The sequence below is a fragment of the Jaculus jaculus genome, chromosome 7, assembly GCF_020740685.1.
Source record: "Jaculus jaculus isolate mJacJac1 chromosome 7, mJacJac1.mat.Y.cur, whole genome shotgun sequence".
NCBI lineage: Eukaryota > Metazoa > Chordata > Mammalia > Rodentia > Dipodidae > Jaculus > Jaculus jaculus.
The window spans coordinates 113,141,612-113,155,856 of NC_059108.1; the positions used below are offsets into that span (position 1 = coordinate 113,141,612).

A 14,245-nucleotide genomic window follows, 5' to 3' on the forward strand; every position below is an offset into this window, starting at 1 on the left:
CCAGTCTGGCAGAATCAGTGAGCTAGCTGTAGGTTTAATGAGTGATCCTTTCTCAGATGGAGAACAACTGAGAAAGACACACAGCATCGACTTCTGACTTCCACATGCACACACACATGTGCCTCCACACATGTATGTGCACAAAGTCAGAAGCTTTGGAATCTAGTTCTGGTTTAAGAGTCAGCTAACAATATATATATGTCTGTTACTATTAATTCCCTATATAATTTGTTTAAACCTTCAAATAATTTTAATCTATGAATTTTCCCTTTATTTTTATTAATTAAAATTTATTTGCCTTTAAGTTTGGTCTTTAGAAGTTTTAAAATTCTTATGATTCAAACACCTAAAAGTATTAAAAAGTTTATAATGCCCTCCTTTCTCTGTACTCTGTTTTCCATTCCCCATGTTCTATACAATAATCTTGTATATTTTAAAGTTGCTTTGTTTTGTGAAACAGACCTCTCCACATAGAAAATGCTGGCCTTGATCTGGAGATCTCTGTCTCCCAAGTGCTGAAATTATAGGCATATAATTGCCTTTTTAGGATTTCATTGATATTTGCAAAGAATTTTTTCATGTGTAACTTTATTTGTTGTTATTATTATTTTTTTGAGGTAGGGTCTCACTCTGGTCCAGGCTGAACTGGAATTAACTATTTAATTAACTATTTAATTAATACCTCAGGGTGGCCTTGAACTCATGGTGATCCTCCTACATCTGCCTCCCGGGTGCTGGGATTAAAGGTGTGCACCACCATGCCCAGATCTTTAATTTTTAAAGCATTTAAATCTGCTGAACTATATAAGAGCAAAAATAAATTCCAGGGACTGGAGAGATGGTTCAGTGGTTAAGGCGCTTGCCTGCAAAGCCTAATGACCCTGGTTCTATTCCCAGTACCCATGTAAAGCTAGATGCACCAAATGGCACAAGCATCTGGAATTTGCTTACAGTGGCAAGAGGCCCTGCCATGCCCATATTCTTTCTTTCTCCCTTGCCCTCTCTCTCTCTCCCCTGTCTCTCTCTCTCTGCTTACAAATAAATAAAAATATTAAAAAAGTAAATTCTAGTACTTTCTGATGTGAAAGCACTACTATTTGAATAGGTTTTAAGTAACTTTAATTTTTATGATTTTAGGATGAACTTGCCCGAAAAGATTATGAACAAAAGAGATTTGATCCAAGGAATCAAAGGACCAAGAGAGCTCAGAATATGAGTAGAGATATTAAAGCTAACATACAAGACAAAACTGTGAACACATCTGTAATTCCAAGAAACCTTTCTCAAAAACAAATCCAGGAGTGTTTTAGAAGTCCACCTGGAAGGAGCATGCCTGCTTCAGGTTTACAGAAAGAGAGAAGAGAAGTAAGATCTTTTTTTTTTTAATTTTTTTTGTTCATTTTTATTTATTTATTTGAGAGTGACAAGACAGAAAGAGAGAGAGAGAGAGAGAGAGAATGGGCACTCCAGGGCCTCCAGCCACTGCAAACGAACTCCAGACCCGTGTGCCCCCTTGTGCATCTGGCTAACGTGGGTCCTGGGGAATGGAGCCTGGAACCAGGGTCCTTAGGCTTCACAGGCAAATACTTAACCACTAAGCCATCTCTCCAGCCCAGAAGTAAAATCTTAATCTGATTTTGTGGCCTTAAGATATGAATAATGAAGTGAATATGATGATGTTTTAAAAATATGAAGGACCAAGCCTTTAATCCCAGCACTCAGGAGGCAGAGGTAGGAGGGTCGCCATGAGTTCTAGGCCACCCTGAGACTACATAGTGAATTCCAAGTCAGTCTGGGCCAGAGTGAGACCCTACCTCGAAAAACAAAAAAAAACAAAAACAAAACAAAACAAAAAAAGGACCGTGCAAATGTAAACTAGATTTATACTGTTGATTTATTTAAGGCTGGTTTTATAATATGAAAATCACTGCAAAAAAATCTGTACTTTCCTCCTCACTTTTTTTTTTTTTTCTTATGAGGTAGGGTCTCTTTATGTTGCCTAGGCAATCCCAAACTTCCTGCTTTAGCTGCCCCTCCTCTCCCAAGGAGTTTTTGTGATTATAGACCTGGCACTACTACACCCAGCCTTAGAGCTCATACTTAGAATCACAATCACAGTATTATAGTTACTGTACACTGTATACAGACAACTAGAGATTATCTTGACTATCTTGACCTAAAGATTATCAAGATATCTACCTTGTGTGTGTGTGTGGAATTCACTATGTAGTCTCAGGGTGGCCTTGAGCCCATGGTGATCATCCTACCTCTGCTTTCCAAGGGTTGGGATTAAGGACGTGTGCCACCATGCCCAGCTATTTTTGAATTTAATAAGTATTTTTAGTACCTTGTGAATGCAAGACATAACACTAGATGCTTAGAAGGATCTTTTTTTTTTTTTTTCTTTTACTGCTTTAACTGGACTTTCATTTTCTTAACACTAAGCTTGGTTTAAAAATTTTTTTAAAAATTTATTTATGAGACAGAGAAAGAGGTAGATAGAGGAAGAGAGAGAATGGGTGTGCCAGGCCCTCTAGCCACTGCAAAGGAACTCCAGATGCATGTGCCATCTTGTGCATCTGGCTTTATGTGGATACTGAGGAGTCAAACCAAGGTCCTTAGACAAAGGCAAGTGCCTTAACTGCTGAGACATATCCCCAGTAATTCAAGTATGGATTATTGAACAGAATGGTAAAGCATCTAATTTAATGCTTGGCAGTTAGTAAATGCTTAATAATTAATTCTGCTTTTCTGTGGCATTTCATACATGGTTGAAAGGTCAGGAGTGTAGTTTTATTTTACTTTTTTTGAGGTAGGGTCTCACTCTAGCCCATGCTGCCTTGGAACTTACTATGTACTCTCAGGGTAGCCTCGAACTCACAGTGATCCTCCTACCTCTGCCTCCTGAGTGCTGGGATTAAAGACGTGTGCCACCATGCCTGGCTAGGAGTGTATTTTTTTTTTTTTTGAGGTAGGGTCTCACTCTGGCCCAGGCCAACATAAAATACACTATGTAGTCTCAGGGTGGCCTCAAACTCACGGCAATCCTCCTACCTCTGCCTCCCGAGTGCTGGGATGAAAGGCATGCACCACCATGCCCAGCTTTAGGAGTGTAGTTTTTTAATGGGTGATATATAGTGTGTGTGTGTGTGTGTGTGTGTGTGTGTGAGAGAGAGAGAGAGAGAGAGAGAGAGAGAGAGAGAGAGAGAGAGACAGGGTTTCAGATAGCCTAGGCTGGCCTGGAGCTTGTGTAGCCCTTAAACTCCTACCTCTACCTCCTGAGTACTGGGATTACAGGTAGGTGCCACCATGCCTAACTTAGTTATTTTTTTCATATTTAAATTTTATCCTTTTGAAGCTTGGATTTGAAAACTATATCCAGAATTTGAGGGCTGGTTAAAATAGAGGATTTGGGGGGGGAGGCTGGAGTTTAGTGGTTAAGGTGCTTGCCTGTGAAGCCTAAGGACCCAGATTTGATTCCCCAGGACCCACATAAAGCCAGATGCACAAGGTGGCGCATGCGTCTGGAAATGATTTGCAGTGGCTAGAGGCCCTGGCATGTCCATTCTCTCTATATATTTGCCTCTCAATCTATCTGCTTCTCTCTCTCCAATAATTAATTAAATAAAATATAAAAATACAGGATTTTTCTCACTTGATCATTCTTACTATGGTACTCAACTGCCAAAAGGATACTTTTTAGAAAAATGGTATTTATTTTCTTTGTAAATTCATTGTTTTTGTATACATAGGGGCGTTTGAAATCAACTACCATTTTACAAGATGAGGATTATATGTTACAAATATATGGGAAACCAGTTTATCAGGGCCATCGCAGCACTCTTAAAAAAGGACCATATCTCAGATTTAATTCTCCATCTCCTAAGGTCAAACCACAAAGACCAAAATTAATAGAACAAATTAAAGGTAAGGAGCCTTGACTTTTGTTTCATTACTTTCTTTTTCAAGGTAGGGTCTTGTTCTAGCCCAGGCTGGCCTCAAACTCTCAGTGGTCCTTCTACCTCTACCTCCAAGTACTGGGGTTAAAGGTGTCCACCACCACACCCAACTCACCACATTTTTTTTTTTTTGGTGTTTTGTTTTTCAAGGTAGGGTCTCACTCTGGTCCAGGCTGACTTGGAATTAACTCTGTCATCTCAGGGTGGCCTTGAACTCATGGCAATCCTCCTACCTCTGCCTCCCGAGTGCTGGGACTAAAGCTGTGCACCACCACGCCCAGCTTCACCACATTTTTTTAAAAGAATTTTTTATTCATTTATTTGCAAGCAGAAAGATAGAAGAGAGATAGACAGAAAGAATGGGCATGCCAGGGCCCACTACAAATGGACACCAGATGCATGTGCCACTTTATGCATCTGGCTTTGTGTGGGTACTGAGGGTTCAAACTTGTGTCATTAGGCTCTGCAGGAAAGTGCCATAACTGCTGAGCCATCTCGCCAGTCTTCATTACATTTAAAAAAAAAATTACTTGAGAGAGAGAAAGAAAGATAATATATGAGTATGGTTGTCCCAGGCTTTCTGCTGCTGCAAATGAATTGTAGATGTACGGGCCTCTTTGTGCATCTGACCTTATGTGGGTAATGGGAAATCAAACTTGAGCCATCAGGCTTTGCAAGCAAGTGCCTTCATCTACCGAATCATCTCTCTAGCCCCTTACTATATCTTTTTAACAGCATCAGCTTAATATGAACATTTTATTCTGTTTTCTCTTTATTTATGAATTATACCTACAGTTAAATTTATATGCTTAGGAGTGGAAAATAATTCCTTCTTGGAGAGGAAGAGAAAAATAGAACTGAATTATCAGTACGTGCTCTTTACTAGTAGAACGTGTTTATGAGTTTTTGCTTGTTACCAAAGAGCCTTAGCTAGCAAAGGTTAAAAAATTGCTTCTGTACACAAATAAAAACATCTTCAGAGGGCTGGGCATGGTGGCACATGCCTTTAATCCCAGCACTCGGGAGGCAGAAGTAGGAGGAGCACAGTGAGTTCGAGGCTACCCTGAGACTACATAGTGAATTTCAGGTCAGCCTGGGCTAGAGTGAGGCCCTACCTCGAAAAACAAAAAAACAAAACAAAAACAAAACAAAATCTGTAGTTATCATTACATATTTTGACTCATGTCAACCATTTCACTGGCACTGGTGTATTTAACTTAGCTATTGAGTTGTTAATTTTGGCTACATTTTCTCAGCTTCAGGTTTCTTAGCTTGTGTCTTAGCAGTTAGTGAGCTACTTTAACGTGGAGTTAGTGAATGCGGCCCATTGTCCTTTCTCATCCTTTCTAGACATTGGAGCTGTGGCAATTGCTTTATTTTCTTTTCCTTAACCTTTTTTATTTTTTTTTTTTTCTTGAGGTCTAGGGTCTCACTCTAGTCCAGGCTGATCTGGAATTCACTCTATAGTTTCAGGGTGGCCTTGAACTCACTGCAGTCTTCCTACCACTGCCTCTGAGTGCTGGGATTAAAGGTGTGTGCCACCACACCCTCCTTCCTTTTCTTTCTAAATGCTAGGTTATCATACCAGGTGTCATCTATCTACAAGTCCTTCTGGCATTAGTTGGTTTATGAATGGTATTTACTCTAATGCTTTCTTTTATATATTAGAGATTTATTATTAAGATTATATTGGAGGCCTGGAGAGATGGATTAATGGTTAAGGCATTTGCCTGTGAAGCCTAAGGATCCAGGTTTGATTCCCCAGAACACATTTAAGCCAGATGCACAAGGTGACACATGTGTCTGGAGTTTGTTTGCAGTGGCCAGAGGCCTGACATGTCCATTTTTTTTTTTCTTTCTCTCTCTACCTCTTTCTCTCTCAAATAAGTATTGCATTTGAGATTTTAGAAGCCTTTTCAAAACTGCTTGTGATTTTAAAATACTTCCAGACTCCTAAATAACTTTCTTTCTTCAGTAACCCTTGTAGGGTAAAAGTTAGTCCAATCTTGTGGACATACTTCTCACCCTAGGTCCTAAGTACCTACTGTTTTTCCTCTCTCAGAGGGAAAAAGAAATTTATCATCTTCTAAAAGGCAAATAATAAAATTTGTATAGGTTTTGTTTCCTTTTTGTTTTCCAAGAGAAGATTTTGCTCTGTAGCTCCAGCTGGCCTGGAGCTCCCAGTGCTATTCCTGCGTAAGTCTCCTGAGTGCTGAGCACTGTACCTGGCACGTTTGCAGAATCTGGAATATAATGTCTATATAGATCTACTTCATAGGAGTACAAAAATGTATACTGATAACTGCTATAAGTATGTGTAGAAATAGATTACCTTTATATACTTTTAAAGTGTCAAGTCTAGTCATTCAGAATTATGTTATACACAAAGATATGATGAGAGAATGGACAACGAAAAATCCTATTCCAAAAATTGGTCATTTCCTTTTTGTATTATAGAAGAATATTTAATGAGTTTAAACACATTGTCTGAAGTTTTCAGAATCCTTAGTCAACATTTTTCTAGTTCCATTATTTGTTCTGACTTCACAAGTTGATTATTCAAGGGCAGGCCTGAATGCCTACAGCTGAATTGCCTTCCTTCTTCAGTAAAACTTTATTTGAACATGGGCATACACATTCATTTATTAATTATGCATGGCTGCTTTTATAATATATCAGCAGAATTGAGTACTTGCAACTTAGAGCATATAACTAATATGAAAACATTTACTATCTGGCCATTTAAGAAGTTTTGGTATTCTATAACTTTATTAGATTGAATGAAATTTCTAGTTGGCTAGATAGTAGATACTCAAATGATATTATAAAACATCTACTACTGATGATTATCCCAGGAACCAAAGTCAAGTCAGCAAGAACACAAACTGACTTTTATGCAGCAAAACCTATGAAGGTGGACCCTAAAGTACATCACTCCATTACTACACTTCCTCCTGGTGATCAACAGTACTTGTTCAGCCCAAGCAGAGAAATGCCTACTTCTTCAGGTACTCTGGAAGGTCATCTAATTCCTATGGCCATTCTTTTAGGTAAGAGCCAACCAAATTTATGGGGAAATTTTAATTTCTATGAATAATAGAAAGACTTTACAATGGTACTGACGTGATAGCAGCTTTTTTCCTGTATTATTGTTTATGTTTGGGGTTCTTTAAAAACAATTATTACCTTCTGTAATTTCACAAGCAAGAAAAATTATTTCTTTTATGTATGTGTGAGAGAGAGTGTGTGTGTGAGAAGGAGAGACAGAGAAAGAGGAAGAGAGGGAGGGAGGGAGAGAATTGGCATGCCAGGACCTACAGCCACTGTAATTGAACTCCAGACATGTATGCCACCTAGTGCCTATGTGCAACCTTGCACACTTGCATCACCTTGTGTCTGGTTTACATGGGACCTGGAGAATCGAACATGTGTCCTTAGGTTTCGCAGGCAAGCACCTTAAGTGCTAAGCTATCTCTCCAGCTCAAGATTCCTTTTTTTAAAAATTTTTTTTTTTGCTTTTTTGAGGTAGAGTCTCACTCTAGTTCAGGCTGACATGGAATTCACTAGGTAATCTCAGGGTGGCCTTGAACTCACAGTGATCCTTCTACTTCTGCCTCTCAAGTGCTGGGATTAAAAGAGTGTACTACCACATCCAGCTGAAAGATTCTTTAATATATATATTTTAAATATTTTATTTATTTCGGCTGGAGAGATGGCTTAGCAGTTAAATGTTTGCCTGTGAAGCCTAAGGATCCTGGTTCGAGGCTTGATTCCCCAGTATCCATGTAAGCCAGATGCACATGGTAGCACATGTATCTGGAGTTCGTTTGCAGCAGCTGGAGGCCCTGATGTGCCCATTCTCTCTTTCTCTCTGCCTCTTTCTCTCTCTGTCACTCTCAAATAAATAAATAAAAACAAAAAATATTTATTTATTTATTGATTAGTGATAGAAAGTGGAAGAGAGAGAGAGAGTGAGAATGGGTGTGCCAGGGCCTCTAGCCACTTCAAATGAACTCCAGATGCATGTGCCACCATGAGCATCTGGCTTATGTGGGACCTGGAGAATCAAACCTGGGTCCTTAGGCTTTGCAGGCATGTGCCTTAACCACTAAGCCATTTCTCCAGCCTGATTCTTTTAATATTGATAGAAGTTGTTGTAGATGAAATGATCAACATGTCATTAACATTCATAATAATACAAGGACAAGTTTGAGTGTCTTGTCAGTGTTGTCACATGTTAGGGGAAGTGCTTACTTTAAAGCAGTTTTGTGTACTTTTGAACTAGGTTGTGAGGTTGTGATAAGCACATCTTAGGTGGTCATGTATTCTAAGTAAAGTGGATAACAACGTTCCACCTTTTTTTTTTTTTTTTTTTTTTGAGGTAGAGTCTCACTCTAGCCCAGGCTGATCTGAAATCCACTATGTAGCAATCTACCTCTGCCTCCCAAGTGCCAAGATTAAAATTGTGTGCTACCATACCTGCTTTTCCAATATATGTATTTATTTGTACATACATACATACGTGAGTGTATGTATGTAGTTATGTATGTATACATGCATTCATATATATATGGATGAGTGTACCAGAGTCTCATGTCACTACAAATGAATGTCCATTACATGGGTGTTTGGGGAACTGAAGCCAAGCTGGTAGACTTTGCAAGCAAGCACCCTTAACAACTGAGCTATTGCTCCAGCCCCCTCAACCCAATCCACCTTTATTTATTTATTTTTTTTGTGTGTCTTTTTTTTAAAATTTTTTATTTATTTATTTGAGAGCGAGAGACACAGAGAGAAAGACAGATAGAGGGAGAGAGAGAGAATGGGCACACCAGGGCTTCCAGCCTCTGCAGACAAACTCCAGACGCGTGCGCCCCCTTGTGCATCTGGCTAACGTGGGACCTGGGGAACCGAGCCTCAAACCGGGGTCCTTAGGCTTCACAGGCAAGCGCTTAACTGCTAAGCCATCTCTCCAGCCCTTTTTGTGTCTTTGAAGTAGGGTCTTGCTGTAGCCCAGGTTGGCCTGGAATTCATTATGAAGTCTCAAGTCTCAGGGTGGCCTCATACAGCAATCCTCCTATCTCAGCCTCTTCAGTGCTGGGATTAAAGGTGTGCACCACCATGCCCAGCTCCATTCACCCCTTTTGAGACCGAGTTTCTCAGTGGTCTGGAGCTCACTAATTAGGTTAGAATGGCTGGCCAGTGATCCCCAAGGATTCTGCTTCCCCAATATTGGGATTATAACCATGTACCACTATATCCAAAATTTTTACATGGGTTTTGGGAGTTGACCTCAGGTCCTCATGCTTGCAAAGCAAACACTTTACCAAACGAGCTATTTGCCAATCCTGTTTTTCCTGAATTTTGATGGATAATTTAAACATTTTATTTAACATAAGAGAATTTTTTATTTTATGGGCTAATAAAATTAATGGCTACTATGTGTTTTAACATTCCTCTTTTTAAAATTTTATTTATTTATTTATGAGAGCGACAGACACAGAGAGAAAGACAGATAGAGGGAGAGACAGAATGGGCGCGCCAGGGTTTCCAGCCTCTGCAAACGAACTCCAGGCGCGTGCGCCCCCTTGTGCATCTGGCTAACGTGGGACCTGGGGAACCGAGCCTCGAACCAGGGTCCTTAGGCTTCACAGGCAAGCGCTTAACCGCTAAGCCATCTCTCCAGCCCTAAACATTCCTCTTTATAATATAGTTAATATTTTTGAAGTCTAAGCAATTTACATATATTCATTCAGTTAAACTACTCTATAAAACACTTGGTAGGTAATAGCATTTTTTTTAAGAGTTAAAAGCAGATATAATGGGATTAAGAACTAATTTGTCAAAGACCACATAGCTAGAGTAGACAGTGAATCAAATCCAAGCAATCTGGCTTTAGAATGCATTTAACAAGTACATTGTACTGTTAGTCTGAGAATTTTATTTCTTTTTGTTTTGAAACAAAGTCTCACTCTATAGCATGGGTTGACCTCAAACTTGTGGTAATCCTCCTGCTTCATCCATCTAAGTGCTGGGCTTCTGGTGTGCTCCTTACTGTTTACTTTGAAATGTAAAAGAACAGTGAGACTTCTGAAATGACAGCTACCAAGTTTTAGTCATCAAATATAGATAATATCAAATATAGATAATATCAAATTTAGATAATAGAGGCTGGGGAGATAGCTCACTTGGCAAAGCACTTACCTTATAAGCATGAGGACCTGAGTTCAATTGTCAAAACTTATTTATTTATTTATTTATGAGAGAGATAGACAAAAAAAAAAACAAAACAAAACAAAACAACCCGAGTTAAGGTGTGCCAGGTCCTCCTGCCACTATAAATGGACCCCAAATAAATGTACCACTGTGTGCATCTGGCTTTACATGGGTATTGGGGAATAAAACCCAGGTTTTGCAAGCAAGCCCTTTAACTGCTGAGTCATCTAATTTGGCTATTAAAAGACCTTGCCTCAAAAATGGTGGCTGGTGTTCCTCAGAAATGACATTTGAGTTTGTCCTGTGGCCTCCACATGCACACATACATGTGTGCACCCACAGCCACACACATGTACACACAAAGACACAAGTGAAAACTAGCCTTTACTTTGAGTATTAAATGAGATGGTGTATGTGAAGTGGGTATGACATGTAAGTACCTAATAAGTGTCACCATTTCTAACAGGATGACATAGCGAGCATGCAGATAGTGGTGAGAAGTGGTTGCAAACAGTCCTTTCCTTTCTTTTTTTTTAATTTTTATTAGCATTTTCCATGATTATAAAAAAAAATCCCATGTTAATTCCCCCCCTACTTTCTCCTTTGAAATTCCATTCTCCATCATATTAGTCCTTTCCTTTCTTGATAGAGAATAGCCATAGAGATCTGGGCAGTAAATTAGGTATTTCTTTATGATTCAGAAATCAATGACTCATTTTCTTCCCTAAATTTCTTACCTAAATTTAGGACAAACCCAAAGTAATAGTGATTCCATGCCACCTGCTGGTGTAATTGTAAACAAGCCACACCCTGTGACTGTGACAACTTCTATTCCTCCTATTCCTCAGTCATCTCGAAAAATCGAAACTGGAGTAAAGAAGCCTAATGTTGCAGTTGTAGAAATGAAATCTGAAAAAAAGGATCCTCCTCAGCTTACTGTACAGGTATGCCAGATGCTTTGACTTAAAACATTGGTCCTTAACACTTACCATATAAGTACAAAAGATTTGCTCAGGGTTTCTTTGTTCTGTAAAGCTGTGATAGTAATGTGATCTCTATCCTTGTTCTGCAACATTTAAAATTATTTAAAATTATGACCCTTGTAGGTCAATAATTTGCATCAAAGTGACTGACAATATTCAAAAGGAATCATTTGAACAGGGAAACATAATTATTATTTTTTGTTTTTTGTTCTTTGTTTTTAGTCTTTTGTCTTTTTTTTTTTTTAACTCCAGAAGCATGCACCACCTTGTGTATCTGGCTTTACATGGGTACTAAGTTATCGAACCTGAATTCTTAGGCTTTGCTGGCACACACCTTAACCACTAAGCCATCTCTCCAGCCCTGTTTTTTGTTTTTTTGAGGTACAGTCTCACTCTAGCTCAGGCTATCTTGGAACTCATTCTGTAGTGCCAGGCTGACTTTCAACTCACAGTGATCCTCCTACATCTGCTTCCCAAGTTCTGGGATTAAAAGCATGTGCCATCATACCTGGCTGAAAATGCCAAGTTCCATTCTCCAGGACCCATGTAAGCCAGATGCACAGGATGGCACATGCATCTGGAGTTTGTTTGCAGCTGCTGGAGGCCTTGGCATGCCCATATTCTCTCTCTTTCTTTCTCTCAAATAAATAATTTTTTTTTTTTTTTTTTTTTTTTTTTTGAGGTAGGGCCTGGAATTCACTATGTCGTCTCAGGGTGGCCTCGAACTCACAGTGATCCTCCTACCTCTGCCTCCCGAGTACTGGGATTAAAGGTGTACGTCACCATGCCTGACCAAAAATAAAATATTTAAATATATATGTGGTTTTTTTTTTTTTTTGGGAGAGTGAAAGAGAGAGCAAGAGTGAGTGCCAGGGCTTCCTGCCACTGCTAATGAACTCTAGATATATACCCCACTTTGTGCATCTGGCTTTACATGGGTAGTGGGTAATGAATAGAAGCCAGGCTGTTAGGCCTTGCAAGAAAGTGTCTGCCAGGTATGGTGGTGCACATCTTTAATCCCAGCACTCGGGAGGCAGAGATAGGAGGATCGCTGTGAGTTCGAGGCCACCCTGAGACGACATAGTGAATTCCAGGTCAGCCTGGGCTAGAGTGAGACCCTACCTCTAAAAAACTACCACCAACAACAAAACAAAAACCCTAAATTAAATTTAAAAAAAGAAAAAGAAAGCTCTTTTAATTGCTGAGCCACCTTCTCTAGCCCAAGCACTTTGAGTTCTATCTGTAGTATCATAAAATCTTTCTATTTATTTATTTATTTGAAAGAAAGAAAGAGAGAGAATGGCATGCCAGGGTCTGTAGCTACTACAAACAATCTCCAGACATATGAACTACCTGTGCTTCTGGCTTTACATGGGTACTAGGGAATCAAACCTGCATCCTTAGGCTTCACAGGCAAGTGCCTTAACCACTAAGCCATTTCCGCAGCCCCAAAATATTTCTAAATCTTCAAAAAAAAAAAAAAAATCAAAGCCAAAACAAAACATGGAAATAAAAATAAGATTGAATATAGGTGATTTATATAATTGAGGCTTCAAATTTTGGTTTCCAAAAATTACACCAAGATAAAGCAAAGCTCTAACTGATACGAATGTGTTATCTAAGCATTAGCAGTACTGCCCTCACTAGATGTTCACTGGACAGTAGCGCAACCCCAAGAAAAGGATGGTTCAAGGCTTCAAATTTTGGAGGAGGGAAATTTTTCAAGGTAGGGTCCAGGCTGACCTGGAATTCACTATGGAGTCTCAGGGTGGCCTCCAACTCACAGTGATCTTCCTACCTCTGCCTCCCAAGTGCTAGGATTAAAGGCGTGCGCCACCACACCTGGCTTCAAGCTTTAAATTTTACACACACATAAAATGTGAAGGAATTTAGAGAGAATTTATTTTTATATGTGAAAGACCAATCATTATCAATTATCCCCCAACTTAATTTGTAATTTTAGTAAAAGTCTAATTTTAAAAAACACTATGAGAATTATTTCCCTTCAAGTTAAACTTTTTGAACATTTTGATAGCTGAAAGAATAAAGGAGTTTAGAAAAGTCAAGAGTTTTGGTACTAGCTGCCCATTGTGGCTCATGCTTATAATCTTAGCACTTGAGAGGTAGAAGGAGAAGTTCAAGGTCATTTTTGGCTGCAGAACAAGTCCAGCCTGGGCTACATAAGATTCTGTCTCAGAAAATTGTTTTTTAGTGTCAGTCCAATATAACAGGACTTCAGAATTTGTCTAGATTATTTGAGAAGAATGTATCATGTGATTGAGACTTCTGTCAGTGAGAAGTCAGAGTCATGTAAAATGATAGTATATGTTATAATGGACTTAATGTGAAAAAAGAGGGAAGTTTTAAAGAAATTATTTTTTATTATTATTATTTTGGTTTTTTGAGGTAGGGTCTCACTCTAGCTCAGGCAGACCTTAATTTTTTATTTTATTTTTTTAGAGGGAGAGAGAATTGGCATGCTCAACCATTGAAATTGAACTCCAGATGCTTGTGCCAGCTAGTGAGCATGGGCAACCTTTCACTTGCCTCACCTTTGTGTGTCTAGTTTATGTGGGATCTGGAGAATTTAGCATGAGTTCTTAGACTTTGCAGGCTAGTGCCTTAACTGCTAAGCCATCTCTCTAGTCCTATTTTTTACAACATTTTTATTGACAGTTTCTGTAATTGTAGACAATAGCCACGATAATTCTCCCCCCCCAACTTTCCTCTTCATAGATCTACGCTGTATCATATCCCTTTCCCCTCTCAATTAGTCTTTCTTTTATTTTGATGTGGTCATCTTTTCCTCCTATTACAAGGGTCTTGTGTAAGTAGTACCAGGCACTTTGAGATCATGGACATCCTGGCCATTTTGCATCTGGAAGACTGCATTGTAAGCAGTTCTACACTTCTTTGGCTCTTACATTCATTCTGCCACCTCTTCCGTGATGGTACTTAAGCCTTGGAAGATATGATAGAGATGTTTCAGTGCTAAACATTCCTCTGTCACTTCTTCTCAGCACTATGATGACGTTTTAGTCATCTCAGAAGTCACCACCATCTGAAAAGAGAAACTTCAAAAAGTTT

The 14,245-nt window shown here is 39.1% G+C and overlaps 1 protein-coding gene and 1 non-coding gene across 2 annotated transcripts in view; one reads left to right on the forward strand and one right to left on the reverse strand.

The window, feature by feature from the left end:
* The window catches only part of Kiaa0586 (KIAA0586 ortholog), a 127,475-nt gene that overhangs the window by 32,803 nt on the left and 80,427 nt on the right, over positions 1–14,245 (forward strand). The window contains exons 9-12 of the mRNA XM_045155579.1: positions 1,138–1,365; positions 3,753–3,927; positions 6,815–7,009; positions 10,923–11,119. Coding sequence (XP_045011514.1) covers positions 1,138–1,365; positions 3,753–3,927; positions 6,815–7,009; positions 10,923–11,119 — 795 coding nt within the window. The remainder of the gene's footprint in view (positions 1–1,137; positions 1,366–3,752; positions 3,928–6,814; positions 7,010–10,922; positions 11,120–14,245) is intronic.
* Positions 12,721–12,846, reverse strand: LOC123462661. The gene has a single exon (XR_006638443.1). It is a non-coding gene; the product is annotated as a U4atac minor spliceosomal RNA (small nuclear RNA).